Source organism: Achroia grisella, unplaced genomic scaffold, assembly GCF_030625045.1.
Source record: "Achroia grisella isolate CSIRO2021 unplaced genomic scaffold, CSIRO_AGI_Agris_v1 utg567, whole genome shotgun sequence".
Lineage (NCBI taxonomy): Eukaryota > Metazoa > Arthropoda > Insecta > Lepidoptera > Pyralidae > Achroia > Achroia grisella.
In genome coordinates, this window is record NW_026712947.1 from 1,708,093 (window position 1) to 1,723,996 (window position 15,904).

The 15,904-nt window shown below is 37.6% G+C and overlaps 2 protein-coding genes across 2 annotated transcripts in view; one reads left to right on the plus strand and one right to left on the minus strand.

The window, feature by feature from the left end:
- Positions 1-494: 494 nt before the first annotated feature.
- Positions 495-15,904, minus strand: part of LOC131848642 (protogenin-like) — a 206,717-nt gene continuing 191,307 nt past the window's right edge. The window contains exons 17-24 of the mRNA XM_059198564.1: positions 9,434-9,597; positions 8,529-8,622; positions 7,816-7,964; positions 6,580-6,706; positions 4,895-4,991; positions 4,079-4,139; positions 2,368-2,457; positions 495-806 (exon numbers count right to left, since the gene is read on the minus strand). Coding sequence (XP_059054547.1) covers positions 495-806; positions 2,368-2,457; positions 4,079-4,139; positions 4,895-4,991; positions 6,580-6,706; positions 7,816-7,964; positions 8,529-8,622; positions 9,434-9,597 — 1,094 coding nt within the window. The remainder of the gene's footprint in view (positions 807-2,367; positions 2,458-4,078; positions 4,140-4,894; positions 4,992-6,579; positions 6,707-7,815; positions 7,965-8,528; positions 8,623-9,433; positions 9,598-15,904) is intronic.
- LOC131848679 (uncharacterized) lies at positions 13,642-15,348 on the plus strand. The gene has a single exon (XM_059198605.1). It carries the CDS (start codon positions 13,819-13,821, stop codon positions 14,572-14,574), a length of 756 nt encoding a protein of 251 aa, XP_059054588.1. The 5' UTR covers positions 13,642-13,818; the 3' UTR covers positions 14,575-15,348.

Genomic DNA, 15,904 nt, shown 5'->3' on the forward strand with positions numbered 1-15,904 from the left:
ACAATATCTAATGGTAGGGGGATGATGTGACTGCGTGTCGATCGGTGAAGGGCCGGTTACTAGCCACTGGCAGTTCAAGCGAGAATAACTTCACGTGCGTTTGTAACAAGAGTTATTTTCGACCTGATTTTCACTTAAATTATTGTGTACCCGTAATGTTATATACGAAAAATCAGCCTTACGTCATTAAAATAAAGTCTATATTAGGAACATTACACGCCAAGCTATCCTCGCACAAACCCGTACTCGCCAGTCTGAAGCCTCAATATAAACATTAACAACATTAAGTAGTCCCTTCCGTCGTCCTCACTGTGTCCGTGCGTCCATTCAACTCCGTCTAAGAAACTATTACAACGTTTTCTGTACAAAATCTCAATTCTCTCAGTACTTATAATATACGTATCAACTGTGGAAATTGACGCGTCGAACCGGTATTCCGGTCCCGGGGGCCGCCTACCCCTCGTGTTGTACTTATACCGGTGCGGAGGCCGGCTTCAACCGTTCGGTTGCAGCGTGGGTTGAATTTTGCTGTTGTCTGACTCGAAATCTGTACTTCTAGTCAATTCTGAGTTCATGTTGTCGTCGGGGAGTTTGTTGAAGGAGTCGTTGGCGCTGAGGTCGCGGGACGAGAGGGAGAGGTCGTAGTGCGGAGAGCGGGAGGTGTCCAGCAGGTTGTAGGCCGCGGTGGCTGTCGAAGCGTCCAGGACCGTCTCCAGGGTGGTGTCCTGATCGTCGTACCGCGACAGGTCGAACGCGTCCACGTACAGACGGCCCTTCCTCATCTTGCCATTCGGTGTTTTTGATTGCTATAACGAAGACATCTAAAGATTACTTTGAAACTGATATAATTGTTGTCTGATATAAAAACGGTATGGTTTTACTAGATGTGTATTGGTGAAAGTAATAACCTGATATAATTCACATACAGCCATCTAGTTCCAAAATTACTATGTGTATTGAATTCCACTAGAATACTTAAGAAATTACGAAATAAAATTAAAAATATTTGCAATAGAAATATTTAAATACATTTTTTTTTATAAAAACAGTATGTATTTAAAACATGCAAATCGATCCAAACAACAATGCTCATGAATAGAAGTGTTTGCATCATGCGAGGATCGAACCCGCACTTTTAGGCTCGTTTACTTAGACACCTGAAATACCTGAATTAATATTCTAAATAGAAAACATTTGTTTATTTGTAACTAGCTACTTGCCCCGGCTTTGCACGGGTGTACATGTATTATATATATAAACCTTCCTCATGAATCATTCTAACTACTAAAAAAACCGCTTCAAAATCCGTTGCGTAGTTTTAAAGATTTAAGCATACATAGGGACAGACAGCGACAGCGACTTTGTTTTATCCTATGTAGTGATGCATAAACTCATAAAACCACTTAACCAATATCATAATATTAAAAATTGCAAAGCATATGTGTGTGTACATATGTATGTATGGGTACATAGTGTATATATATATATATATTTGCTCATATATGTAATGCAACAATGCACTGGTTGTTAATTTTGTTTTATTGTCTTTCAAAGTACAGGACTTTGATTAATATAATATAATTTGACTCATTATATGATTTATTTATACTTGAGCCGGCAATTAAACAATTATTATTAGATAGATAGGTAGATAGATAATTGATTTATTGCCAACATAACACAAATAATACAATATACAATAAGACACAAAACAAGAAATAAATAATAACATGGAAGTTGGCAATAGGCGCTGCCTCAGCTGTTGCTGATATAAGCACAACCTTAGTGAGGTGCACCTATACAGCGCTGGTTTTCAGGCAGCCCCCATTACACATAAAAAAAAAACTAAGATGCGGGTTTTTTACTACATACAGATACATATAATTTAAACACAAAAAAAAATATATTAAATAAGATCTAGGATACACAAATATAAATATATATAGAATGAATTACAATATTCAATGCTCACAATTATTATTATATGGTGAACTAACTCCGAACAATTATTATATGGTGTTATGTCCGCCATATGTGCATTAAAGTTGTATAAATTAACTAGCTGTCCCGGCAAACGATGTTTTGCCATATAAATTAATAACGCTATAAAAAAATAGGGGTTGATGATAGAAGGGTGAAAATTTAGGATTGTATGTATTATTGTATGTTGTATCATAAAAAAATAAAAAAAAATTAGGGGTGGACTACCCCTAACATTTAGGGGGATGAAAAATATATGTTGGCCGATTCTCAGACCTACTCAATACGCTCACAAAATTTCATGAGAATCGGTCAAGCCGTTTCGGAGGAGTATGGGAACGAAAACTGTGACATGAGAATTTTATATATAAGATAATGCAAACTAACCGGATTCTCTGTGATGTGCACGTGGCCATTGAGGAGCGGCTCCCCAGCATCCTTGGAGCCGCCGCCGTTAGCGAGTCCCCCGCCCATGTTCTGTGAAATATCAGAGGGTCTTACAGGAATATTGCACCCTCACACACACTACCCTGACCTTTAGGGATACTTTGTACTAAATCGTCTGCGTAGGTACCGTAATCTCGCCCCCCTCTCAATCCCCCGTCTAGTTTAAACAGGAATCAAAATTACGACGGCCTGAGCCGAGGTTCGAAGCCCTAGCGGTGCCCTCAAACTAAAGTCGTATCCGTCAGGTGGGAGTTGGCCTTCAGCCGCTCCATAAGTCCTTCCTTGGTTTGGAGTGCCATCTGCACTCGCCTCCTATCGTCCGTTGAAACTGTTAAGGCCAGCTGCGGTCAACATAAGAGTGGATCCACAAAAAAACAACAGTTTCACCTATTTTTTTTATTAACGGTTTACGCTAACGTAGTACCAGTGGAGGATGAACGTAAGATTAAGTGAGTTTTTTTTAATGATGATAATGTAATGGTGCACCCGCCTGCGCTAACGGTTTACGCTGGCGGGGCACCAGTGGAGGATGATAAGATGAACATGTAGTCAAATCAGTTAGCCCAACGTGACAAATTCACCGGGAATGTTTAACGATGGATTCCAGGGGGATCCGCGTGGAGGTCGATCTGACATGGTACATTGCTAGCAATGAGATCATTAGTCCACCTTACTACCAATTCCCATCCCCCGTGGTTTTCTTTTCGGACTACTCTAATACTGTTGACTGCAGCTGGCCTTTACAGCTTCACCGGACGATAGAGGGCGAGTGCAGATGGCACTCCACACCAAGGAAGGACTTATAGAGCGGCTGAAGGTCAACTCTCGCCTAACGGATACGATTTTAGTTTGAGGGCACCGCTAGGGGTTCGAACCTCGGCTCAGGCCATCGTAATATCGATCCCAGTGAATTGCACGGGGGATCGATCGGAGAGGAGCATATCGTGGTAAATTCAATACGAATTGATAACCATGGTTTCCAGTGGAAATTCTGTGGAGGTGAACTTGACGTAGTACATTGCTAGCAATGGGTTCATTAGTTTCGACGGCCTCGGTGGTCTAGCAGTCTAGCACACTGCTTTACGACCGATGGTCGCGGGTTCGATTCATCGCACGGCACAAACATTTGTATTCATGAGTATGGTTGTTTGTATCGGTCTGGGTGTCTTCTATGTATATTTACGAAAAAAAAAAAATCTATGTATTTGTATCAGTTGTGTAGTACCCATAGCACAAGCTTTAGCTAGCTTAACTTGGGTCTAGATGGCGCTGTGTGAATTGTCCTGAGATTATTATTATTATTATTATTAGTCCACATTACTAACAATCCCCTCCTAGTTTCGCCTATTTCAACTGTCAAGTGGGGGGAAAGGGGATTGTTAGTAATGTGGACTGATGATCTTATGATCTCAGTATTTTATATGCTTCATTTTTGTTCAACAGTAAAAAGTATAAATTGCTGAAAAACATTATAATATTGTTTAAAACAGTATAGTTGGCAACCCTAAACTCAGCTGATGCTGTGAGCGTAACGTTTACGCACTCTACACAGCCCTGATTTTCAGTCAGTCCCATCTGTCAGTCCCACTGTCAGTCCCTCAGTCAGTCCCATCTGTCAGTCCCTTTCATTTAATAAAATGTTCTAGCATACCTTCATTTCTGAGGTTTCATCCTCGTCTCCTTCATTGGGCGACGTGTTTCTACGGCGGGGTCTGTAACAAATATACTTCTAGATAAAACTCAAATGCTGGATAACAAAATCTTTAAAAAAATCACTATTGTAGCTATTTATTTTAGTACAGGAGTTTCTTTTTTCTCGATTGAAACTATTCGGACTAGAGGTCTAGAGATTTAGATCACCGGTTTACTTCTGATGATCATGGGTTCGATTCCTTGCACAGTGCAAATATTTTTATACATGAGTATGATTGTTTGTATCGGTCTCGGTGTTATTTATGTACCTATATTATGTAGGTATGTATTTGTATATAGGTAGAAAAAAATGTCTAAAGATTTATATTAAAATTTAAAATATCTTTATTCATGTAGGTCTATTACAGACTCTTATGATATGTCAAATCTACCGTCAGTTCGGAATGATTTCGAGATGAGAAGAACTGACAAGAAACTCAACTCGTATTCTTTTCAAATAAATGTTATACATGTTTACAATAATACAGATTCATTTTAAAATTCAAATTAAAATTTGGAAAAATAGAGTGAGTACGAGCATATGCTATTGCAAAAGCAAATAGTCTAATCAGTGTTCGTAACCCGAATAGACCAGTCCCTACAAGTAGCACCGTTCACGAGTATGACGTATGAGCCAGCCATCATTGCACTCAACCATATTGGAGGGAGCACACTGACGATATTAATTGTTTAATATCTATAACAAAACCTCTGCTTAGCTTGGGACTAGATGGCGTTGTGTGAATTATCCAAGGATACTATATTTTTTTTATACCTGTGAGGTGATCTGGTGTTCTTCCTCCGTCGCCACACACACACAGCTATCACGACCAGTACGCACAGCCCACTGATGCCGCCCGCTACTCCCATACCTGAAAAACATGACTAGATGGTGATGACCGCGAACGGGTTATAAACGGACAGACTAAGAGGCTTTCTTAAATACATTCAAATATCTACCTTATTATTATATACCTATATCTTATTATATTACGCCTAGATATATTTATATTGTATATACTAGTTTTTTTTATTTCTTTTTAAATTTAGGGACTTTTATACCATCTATGTACATGCCAGTCCCATTGTACCCTAAATTCAATCACTCCATTACCTCACCAGTGAACAAATTGCCTTAGCCGCATCGCCTGAAGGATATACTATTTGACCCCACAAACGTTGTTTTGCCATATAAATTAAAATCGCTATTAAAAAATAGGGGTTGGTGATAGAAGGGTGAAAATTTAGGGTTTAATGTCACCATATAAAAAAAATTGTCCAACAAATACAATATAATTGTTAGGGGTAGACCACCCTTATCACTTAGAGGTATGAAAAACAGATAGACAATTCTCAGACTTATTGAATATGCATATAAAATTTCATAAAAATCGGTCAAGTCGATTCGGAGGAGTATGGTAACTAACATTGTGACACGAGAATTTTATATATAAAGCTAGCTGTACCAGCTTTTTTCAGACTACTCTAATGCTGTTGGCTGCAGCTGGCCTTTACAGCTTCACCGGACGTTAGGGGGCGAGTGCAGATGGCACTCCAAACCAAGGAAGGACTTATGGAGCGGCTGAAGGCCAACTCCTACCTGACGGATACGACTTTAGTCCGAGTGCACCGCTAGGGGTTCGAACCTCGGCTCAGGTCGTCGTAATATCGATCCCCCCGTTTGAATTGGACGGGGGATCGATCGGAGGAGATTATCTGTACCCGCGTGAAATTTATAGCCTATAGGTACATATATAAAAGAATAGAATATAGAATAGAATAGAATAGAAAATCATTTATTCAAATAAACTTACAATGAAGCACTTTTGAATAGTCATTACATTTTTTTTAATCTACCGCTCGTTCGGAAAGCTGTCTCATCACAAGAAGAACGAGCAAGAAACTTGCGTGTTGCTCTTTTAAATAATTTTATGATTATAAGATGGAACCTAACCACTGATTGCAAACAATCTAAAGTGGCAACTCCAAAACCGAACCATCGGTTAACAACACGTCTACTTAATCTAGATAGACATAACCTCAAAATAATGATAGGGATAATAACGGGCCATTGTTCCTTAAACCTATACACAATTGATGCTACAGACAGTCCCCTCTGTCGGGGCTGTTTTGAAGCTGAAGAAACGGCGGCTCACGTAATCCTGGAGTGCACGGCAGTGGCCCAACAACGAAAACAAATCCTCGGAACGGTGAGGTCGCTCCGTGAAGCCTGTGAAGACACCAGAAGTCTTCTGCGCTTCTGGGAGGAGCTTGGCTGGCTACGTTAGTAGTCTGGCTCTGCACGCACAACGGCCCGAATGAGAGGCTAATTGCGGAGACTGGAGTCCAACATACATTTACATTTACATATATATCTGATGTATAAGATATATTACTGTAAAGTTTCTTCAAAATCCGTTCAGTAGTACTGCAAATAAGTTATTCTATTTAAATACTTGCCAATATAAAACGAAGAGTTGGTCTTGACCAGCGGCCGAACTGGAATGGTCAGGACCTGACTATTTTGTGTAGTATCCGGAGTTTTTACCATCACGTATGTTTGCAGTGAGGGATCCAAGTTTCTCAGCTGAAATATAATTATAATGATAATCTTTAGTTATATAATAAATCATTAATTATTTATATATTGACAGCCTCGGTTGTCTAGTGGTTTAGCACACCACTTTACTATCCGATGGTTCGATTCCTCGCACGGTACAAACATTTGTATTCATGAGTATGATTGTTGGTATCGGTCTGGGTGTTTTCTATGTATAATATGTATTTATTTACAAAAAAATGTATCCATGTATTTATATAGTTGTCTAGTACCCATAACACACTCTGCTTAGCTTGGGACTAGATTGCGCTGTGTGAAATATTATTATTATTGTTATTATATATAATAAATTACATTCATATATATATGAATGCATCCCTATTTGCAAAAATTGCGCGACGGAGGAGCATGTTTCGCACATTTATAAGTAATAAAATGAAAGTAGCCTAAGTTACTCCTTATTACATCAGCTACCTACCAATAAAAGTCCCGTCAAAATCGGTCCAGCCATTTTAGAGATTAGCCGGAACAAACAGACAGACAGATTGAAATTGTAACAAATGTTATTTTGGTGTATGTACCGTATTTGTATTCATATGCATGTAGTAAAAAACGGTTATTTCAATATTACAAACAGACACTCCAATTTTATTTATATGTATAGATAAACTACTTAATAAATACATAAATTTGACGACCTCGGTGGTCTAGCGGTCTAGCACACCGCTTTGCGTCCGATGGTCGCGGGTTCGATTCATCGCACGGCACAAACATTTGTATTCATGAGTATGATTGTTTGTATCGGTCTGGGTGTTTTCTATGTATTTACATAGTATATATTTATATGTATGTATTTACGAAAAAAAATCTATGTACTTGTATCAGCTGTCTAGTACCCATAACACAAGCTTTAGCTTTAGCTAGCTTAACTTGGGTCTAGATGGCGCTGTGTGAATTGTCCTGAGATTATTATCATTATTATTAAATAACAAAAACAGTAGTTTTCAAATGTCAAACCAAGTTTCAGAGTCAACTATTTGTTTTTTAGTGATGTGTGCAAATAACTTTTTAATGTACTACCTATATCAAGTATAATGAGAAAAAAATATTAAAAAAAAACCACAAATACCACTTACCACAACGGAGTTGTCAGTGACGTTACAACTGGCCCACTGCTCCACGAACAGCGTGAGGTTCTGTGAGTACCGCACAGTCTCAACACCAGTACCATTCCACGACACCCGGATACCGGACGGGATGAACTCATAATGCAGGTCTTTGATTTCTAAAAAAAAAACACGATATTAGACAACCATAGAAATTATTCCATACTAGATATTTTTTTGATTGAATTAATGTATTTTTTAAGCATAATTTTAAAGAAATATAAATTGTATCATTTATGTATTATAAATGCGAAAGTTTGTGAGTATGTTACTCTTTCACGCAAAAACTACTGAACGGATTTTGATGAAACTTTACAGTAACATAGCTTGTGCATCAGAATAACACTTAGGCTATATTTTTCATTGAAATGTATACACTGAAATTTAACGAGAGTGAAACCACGGGCACAACTAGTTACTAATATTATCATTGTGAAAGTTTTTGAGTATGGAAGGATGTTTGTTACTCTTTCAAGCAAAAACTACTGAACGGATTTTGATGAAACTTTACAGTAATATAGCTTATACATCAAAATAACACATAGGCTATATTTTAATATGACATTATGTAAAATGGGCGAAATATAGTGATAAATGTTAGTAAGTATAGTGTAGACCAAGTCAAGTCACGAAGAATTTTTTTATAAAATGTTTATTTAAAAAAAATCATGTGGTATACTCACTTGCTGCGTGGCAGTCGACCACATTGCTGCTCTCTTCCGGGTTGTACGCAGTCACTTTCAAAATAGTATCCGTAGTTCTGTCTATCCCATTGATCTAGAGCAATCAGAACAATTCTTTTAAACTCCCTCAAAAGCAACTGCACATATAATTTTCAATTGACTTAAACTTCAAAAATAACTGTACATATAGGAAGTTTTAGTAACTTGTGCACGTAATATCGACGACGGCATCGGTGGTCTTGTGGTTTAGACTACCGCATTACTTCTGACGATCGCGGATTCGATTCGTTGCACGTTACAAACATTTTCCACCCTCCGATGGATCCCCCGTCCAATTCCAACGGGGATGGATATTACGACAGCCTGAGCCGAGGTTCAAACCCCTAGCGGTGCCCTCAGACTACAGTCGTATCCGTCAGGCGGGAGTTGGCCTTCAGCCGCTCCATAAGTCCTTCCTTGGTTTGGAGTGCCATCTGCACTCGCCCCTATCGTCCGGTGAAGCTGTAAAGGCCAGCTGCGGCCAACAGCATTAGAGTAATCCGAAAAAAAAAATACATTTTCTATTGACTGTATTTCTTCTATGTGCACAATAAAGAGTTTATTATTATTGTTTCTTTTAGTCTGGGTGTTTTATATGTATCATATCTTATGTACGAGTATGTATTTACAAAAAAAATTAATTATATACATAAGTAAAGGATTTTTCAATTCTATTCTATCTTTTGTTTGTGATAAAACCCAAAAGGGATTGCCTTTTGGGTTTTAGCTACTGAAAGTACCAAGAATTAAATGCGGTTAAATAACCGTTAATAACGAAAAATGCATTTATGCTCGGTTAAAATCGTTAATAACCAGCTTGACATCTACGACAGACTTGTGTGTGAAAAAAAAATATATTAACTTACCAGGACAGTGTTACTGGTGGTGTCAACGTTGTCCCACTGTTCGAGCGGGACGTACATCTTGTTGGTGTAGGACACTGAGAAGTGAGTACCCTCCGCAACCCACGTCACCTGCAGCGCCGTTGCGTTCACAAACTTGCATGTTACCTCTCGGAATCTTCCAGACACTAAACATATGGAAATTTCTTAATATGCGTGTTGAGGTTTTATGTACAATTCTTTTTTTTATGTCAATATTTTAAAAAGAGAGAATGTCGTATTTTTTTTGTGTCAAATAAATTATTTAGAAATTTTTGCAATAAACATATTTTTTCTATTCAGCTTTTCTATTAGTATTTTCTTTTCCTAAAAACGAGCCGTCCACATACTGGCGACCGTGACAGGACGGTATACTGGTATTTAAAATGGAAAAGATTAAGGCAGAGAGGACATTAGCGCGTCGTAGGTTCTCATTGTGTGCTCAAAAGTTGGAAGGGCTATTGGAGAGCAACGACGAATTTATCCCAGCCGAGTTTGAGAAGCTGAATAAATTATTCGACATACTTACACTGACGCAGAATAAAATTGTTAGTGTATGGCTCGATGATGATAATCGTGATGAAGAACAATTCAATAAAGACATCGATGAAGCGGATATCTATGACTCACGTTACTATATGTTGAAGCAAAAGGCAAGTAAATTTTCTATTTCTCCACCGAAGTCAGCTGTCAATGAAATAGAAGAAAGTCAGTTGTCGTCAAAAACAAATGGCAATAGACACTTTCACCTTCCAAAGCTTGAACTTCCGAGGTACAATGGGGAGATCAGGAATTGGTTGAGGTTCTGGTCCCAGTTCAAAAAGATACACCTTGATGACCAGATTGATAATGATGACAAATTCCACTACCTGCTTCAATGCATGGAAACAGGGTCAGTAGCGAGAGAATTCTTAGAAAGTTTTCCACCATCAGGCGAGAATTATAATGTAGCCATAGAACAACTTAAGTATCGGTTTGCCAAAGATGAAATGATAATAGAATACTATGTGAGAGAGTTACTTAATCTGGTTCTAGCGCAGGCAAAAGGTGTACAGAAGGGGTCAATTCGTACATTATATGACGCTCTGACAACACAAATTTTGGCACTCGAATCTATGGGAGTAACCCAGGAGAAGTACTCATCTTTTTTATTACCATTGGTGGAATCCTCATTACCTGAAGATATATTGAAAGCTTGGAATAGGTCACATATTAATGAACGAAATAATGAAAATATTAGTCCATTATCCAGGCTTTTGAACTTTGTCAAGTCGGAGGTTGAATCTGATGAAAGGATACGTTTGTCTCGTTTTAAAACATCTAATAATTATATGGGACAGGATATTTCTATGTCTTCTGCTGCATGTTTGAATATGACAAATAGTAAGGATAAAAAGAAAAGATCTCCTGATAGGAATCACGTTGAGCGTAAAGAAAAGATATGTGTGTGGTGCGATAAGAATTCACATGCCAGCTCAGAATGTGCTACTGCTATTTGTAAAAACTTGGATAAGCGGAAAGAATACTTAAGACTGAAAAATGCGTGTTACATATGTCTTAACATTGGACATTCTGCAAAAAGGTGTAGAAAGTACCCGAAATGTGTTGTTTGTACGAAGAGACATTTTCCTATAATGTGCAGTGATGTCAATAAGCCTAATGTGGAAACAAGCACCGCCGGCACGTCACAAGAGTCTCAATCAGTACTCAATCAGGGTGGTATTCCTAATAAAACAGTTTTATTGCAGACTTTGAAAGCAAAAATATGTAACGGAAATGAGAATATTACAGTCAGAATTCTTTTAGACAGTGGTGCTCAACAAACATTCGTCACTAAGGATGTGGCTTATAAATTAAAACTAAAGGCATATGACATACAAGAAATGAGTCAAAACTTGTTTGGTGGAACTATTACTCAAAAACAAATGCATAAAATTTACAATTTAACTGTCAAAAATTTAGATGGGACATATGAATGTAAAATGAGAGCATTTGAAAAGGCGACAATATGTAGTAACATACCTATGATAAAAAAGGGAAATGATATTTTGTCTGTTTTAAAAGAAAAAGGTGTTTTTATTTCAGATCCTATAGATGATGTTTCTAAAATAGATTTATTAATTGGTTCTGATTTTTTAGGTACCTTGTTAACCGGACGATCAGTGCAGGTAGACGACTATCTCTTCGCAACTGAAACGAAACTTGGGTGGACTATACAAGGCCCCGCGTGTGGTGTGTATTGCTCTTCGTATTCGACTTCTTCTTCAGTATCTGTAAGTGCTCTTACTTGTTCGTTTAATATAGAGGACTTTTGGAAGTTAGAAACGTTAGGTATTATAGATAATGCACAAGCCAAAACGGTAACAAGACGCGAGGAGGAAGTAGGGAATTTTTTCAGGGACACCATATGTATAAACGAAGAGAATAGATATGAAGTTAGATTACCATGGAAGGAGACTGGGGATATTTTATCACCTAATTATGAGGTGGCTCTAAAACGGCTGAACACGACGACTGTAAAACTTAACAAAATAGGTTTATTATCAGAGTATGACCAAGTTTTTAATGAGTGGTTAGAAAGCGGTATAATAGAAATTGTAGAGAATGATGACACTCAATACGGTCACTATTTACCACATCATGCTGTGGTTAAGGATAGCAGTCTTACAACCAAAATAAGGCCAGTTTTCGATGCTTCTGCTTCTACTAAGAAAGGTGTCAGTCTCAACTCGTGTCTTGAAAAGGGTTCTAATCTAATTGAAGATATACCTCGCTTATTAATACAGTTTAGAAAAGGTGCGATAGGTATAACATCAGATATCAAAAAGGCCTTCTTACAAATTAGCCTTCATCCTGAAGATCGAGAGTACCTGAAGTTTTTATGGTGGAAAGACGTTAACACGTCTGATAAAAAACTTAAGGTTTATCGTCATAGGCGAGTAGTTTTCGGAGTAACTACAAGTCCGTACCTTTTAGCTGCAACCATATTATATCATCTTGATAAATATGACAATATCACAGCTAAACAATTGAAAACAAGTTTCTATGTAGATAATTGTATAGTTAGTGTTAATACTGAGAGTGAGATGATAGAATTTATTTCAAATTCCAAGGCAATTATGAATGAAGGCAAGTTCGAATTACGATGTTGGGTAACGGGACCTATTATTACGGATGAAGAGGTAACGAAAACATCAGTTCTTGGTCTTATGTGGTATCCTATGCATGATGAATTTGGCCTAAAAATTCCGTTCAAAAATATTTTGGGGACAAAGATTACAAAAAGGACCTTATTATCATTAGCACAAAGTATTTATGATCCAATAGGGTTTTCGTGTCCTACGACTTTAATCCCAAAATTATTGATACAAAAATGCTGGGAGAAAAATATTGACTGGGATATTGAACTTCCAAAGGATATTGAAAGGGGAGTCCATGACTGGTTACAGAATATAGATATCCTAGAACAATGTAGGATACCAAGACGTTTAAGTCAAAGTTTAATCGAAATCAGTGACAATTCACTACATATATTTTGTGATGCAAGCCAAACCGCGTACGCTAGTTGTATATTTTTGCGATCTGAATATAATGGTGTCATTACAGTACGACTTGTAATAGCGAAAACGAGAGTTGCTCCAACAAAACCCATAACTGTGCCTAGGCTCGAATTGATTGCAGCATTAATGGGAACTAGGCTAGCTGTTACAGCTAAAGTGGGTTTACAGCTTGAAAACTGTCCAGAATATTATTGGACTGATTCGAGTATAGTTATCGCTTGGATTCGGAGACAGACAGGTTTAAGCGTTTTTGTTCATAACAGAGTGAATGAAATTGTTACTAAAACAGATGTCAATGACTGGCACCATATATCTGGAGATTTAAATCCTGCTGATTTACCTTCTCGAGGATGTAACCCAAAACAATTAGTCAAAAGTAAATGGTGGGAAGGTCCTGATTGGCTTAAGAAACCTTCTAGAGAATGGCCTATTTCAGAAGCTGTGCCAAATAATGAAGAAGTAAATAAAGAATTACGAAACGTTAATACTTGTACTATGCTTACTGTAGGGATATTTTCTAATATATTACTTTATTTTTCTAAATATTCAAAGATTGTTCGAATGGTCAGCTGGTGCTTAAGATTTTATAAAAATAGTAGTAAAGAGTAGTATAGTAGTAAACTTTTTGGTGGGTAGCAGTGAAACAGTGAACATATTGAAACTTAGCTCTTGATTATTTAATTGTTTAATTTTATATTTACAAAATATTTATACTATATTTTATGCATAAAGTATAAGTATAGTAGTGATCTACCTGCAGTAGTGTTATCTCCTTTGCACTTTCACTTTAAACAACTTTAAATTACAACAATGGAAACAATACAGCAGTCATTGGAGCAGATGATGGAGCACTTCAATACAAGGATGGCAGCCTTCCAGGACAACCTTGAGAAAGCCAGTGCTGCTCCAGTTACCTTGGCTTCACTTGCTACAGACTTCTCACAATTTAAATCCTTGATCGGAGACTCACTGCTTAATCTCCAACATCAAGTTCAGGTTTTGGCACAACAACAAGATCGCCTTGAAATGCACAGTCGACGCAAGATTCTGCTGTTACATGGGATACCTGAAGACAGTGATATCAACTTGACACTTAATGTATCTAAGATGTTTGCTGAGAAACTCAAGGTAAACGTTCCACTACACAGCATAAGACGTATTCATCGTATGGGTCGTGTAACCGGAGGAAAACCTCGGCCCGTCCTTGTAAAATTTCATGGTATTGAGGAGCGTCATAAAGTTTGGATAGCGAAGACTGGATTTAAAAGCAGTGGCATCACATTGTCCGAGTTTCTCACTAAAGTCAGACATGACGCTTTTATGATTGCTCGGAAACACTTCGGTATCTCCAAGTGCTGGACTCAAAATGGTGCCGTGATGATCGTCGGGTCTGATGGTAAAAAACATCAAGTCAGTTCAGTTGCCGAGGTTAACCGACTCATTAATTTGACGCAGAGTGTTACGAGCGACAATACGACATTCCCAGCAACTACCCAGCCCGCCATCGCCCCGAAGACATTGGACACGGCAGGTGTAACACGCTCCAAACGTGTTTTAAAAAAGTAATCTCTTCCTAAGCTGAATAAGTGGTTGTGGTGGCAGTATTATTCACGTGTGGTCTTTCTTATTCTCAAAATTCTGTGGGTAGGTAAATTTCGTAAGTAGCACACTATATAACATTTGTTTTTCATTTGTTTTTTTTAAAAAATACTTTTATACAATTACCAACCCACATTAAAAACAAATATAATTAATTATTTTCACTTTGATGACATTTGGCATTTATGACAGTGACTGACTTGACATTTGACAGATCTGATAATGTAATACGTATTTATGGTAATTTTGGCCAAAATGGCAAATTTTTGACTTTTTGGCATTATATTCATACAGCCATAGTCTTTAATATTGCCACCTTAATTCAATCTGAGTGTTTATATTTGTTTTTGTTTTCGTTTTTGTTGTAAAAGATATAATTTATTTAATTTTAACACCTACTACTTGCAGGTAGATACATAGATAAAATATTTTTGTAATTTTTGTATATTATTATTGTTGTTTTTATATACATATTTTGTATTATATTTATATATTAATTTTGTGCACATACGCCTATGAATAGTGATACTGATGACTCATTTAATTCTGCTTCGTCTCTTAACAGCGATGACAGTTTTCATAGCGCATCTCTTCCTTTAGATGAAATATTAAATAATACCTTTTCAGAACTACCTAAGAACTTTAATGCCGTTCATATTAACGCACAAAGTATACCAGCACATTTTCCTGAAATGCTAGCGACATTTAAAGTTAATAATCTTCACGCCATCTTCATTTCAGAGTCATGGCTGAAGCCCTGTCTTTCTTCCATCTCATACTCTTTACCCGGTTTCCGTCTAATTAGATGTGATCGCACTGGCAGGGGAGGCGGTGGTGTTGCCATATACCTGCGCTCCGATATCCCTTTCGTTTTAATTAACTCCTCCGTCAGCACTAACCCTTCCTATGAACCTGAGCACCTTTTTATCGAAGTCACGCTTTCCCATTCCAAAATTCTCCTAGGAGTGTTTTACAGCCCATCACCTTCGGTTGACTATTTTTCCATATTTGAACAGCTCCTAGAGAACCTGATTCCTTCCTATAGTCATACCATTATTATGGGTGACTTTAACACCTGCCTCTTAAAAAATGACTACCGGGCAAATCGTCTTCAGTCTGTAGTTAACGCCTGCAACCTAAATATCCTACCTCTTAGCGCTACCCATTTCTTCCCTAGTTGCAATCCTTCCTTGCTCGATTTAATCCTCGTTTCATCTCCTGACCATGTTGCCCATTTTGGTCAATTCCCTGCAGATGGTTTCTCCTTTCATAACCTCATTTACCTTTCCTATAAAAT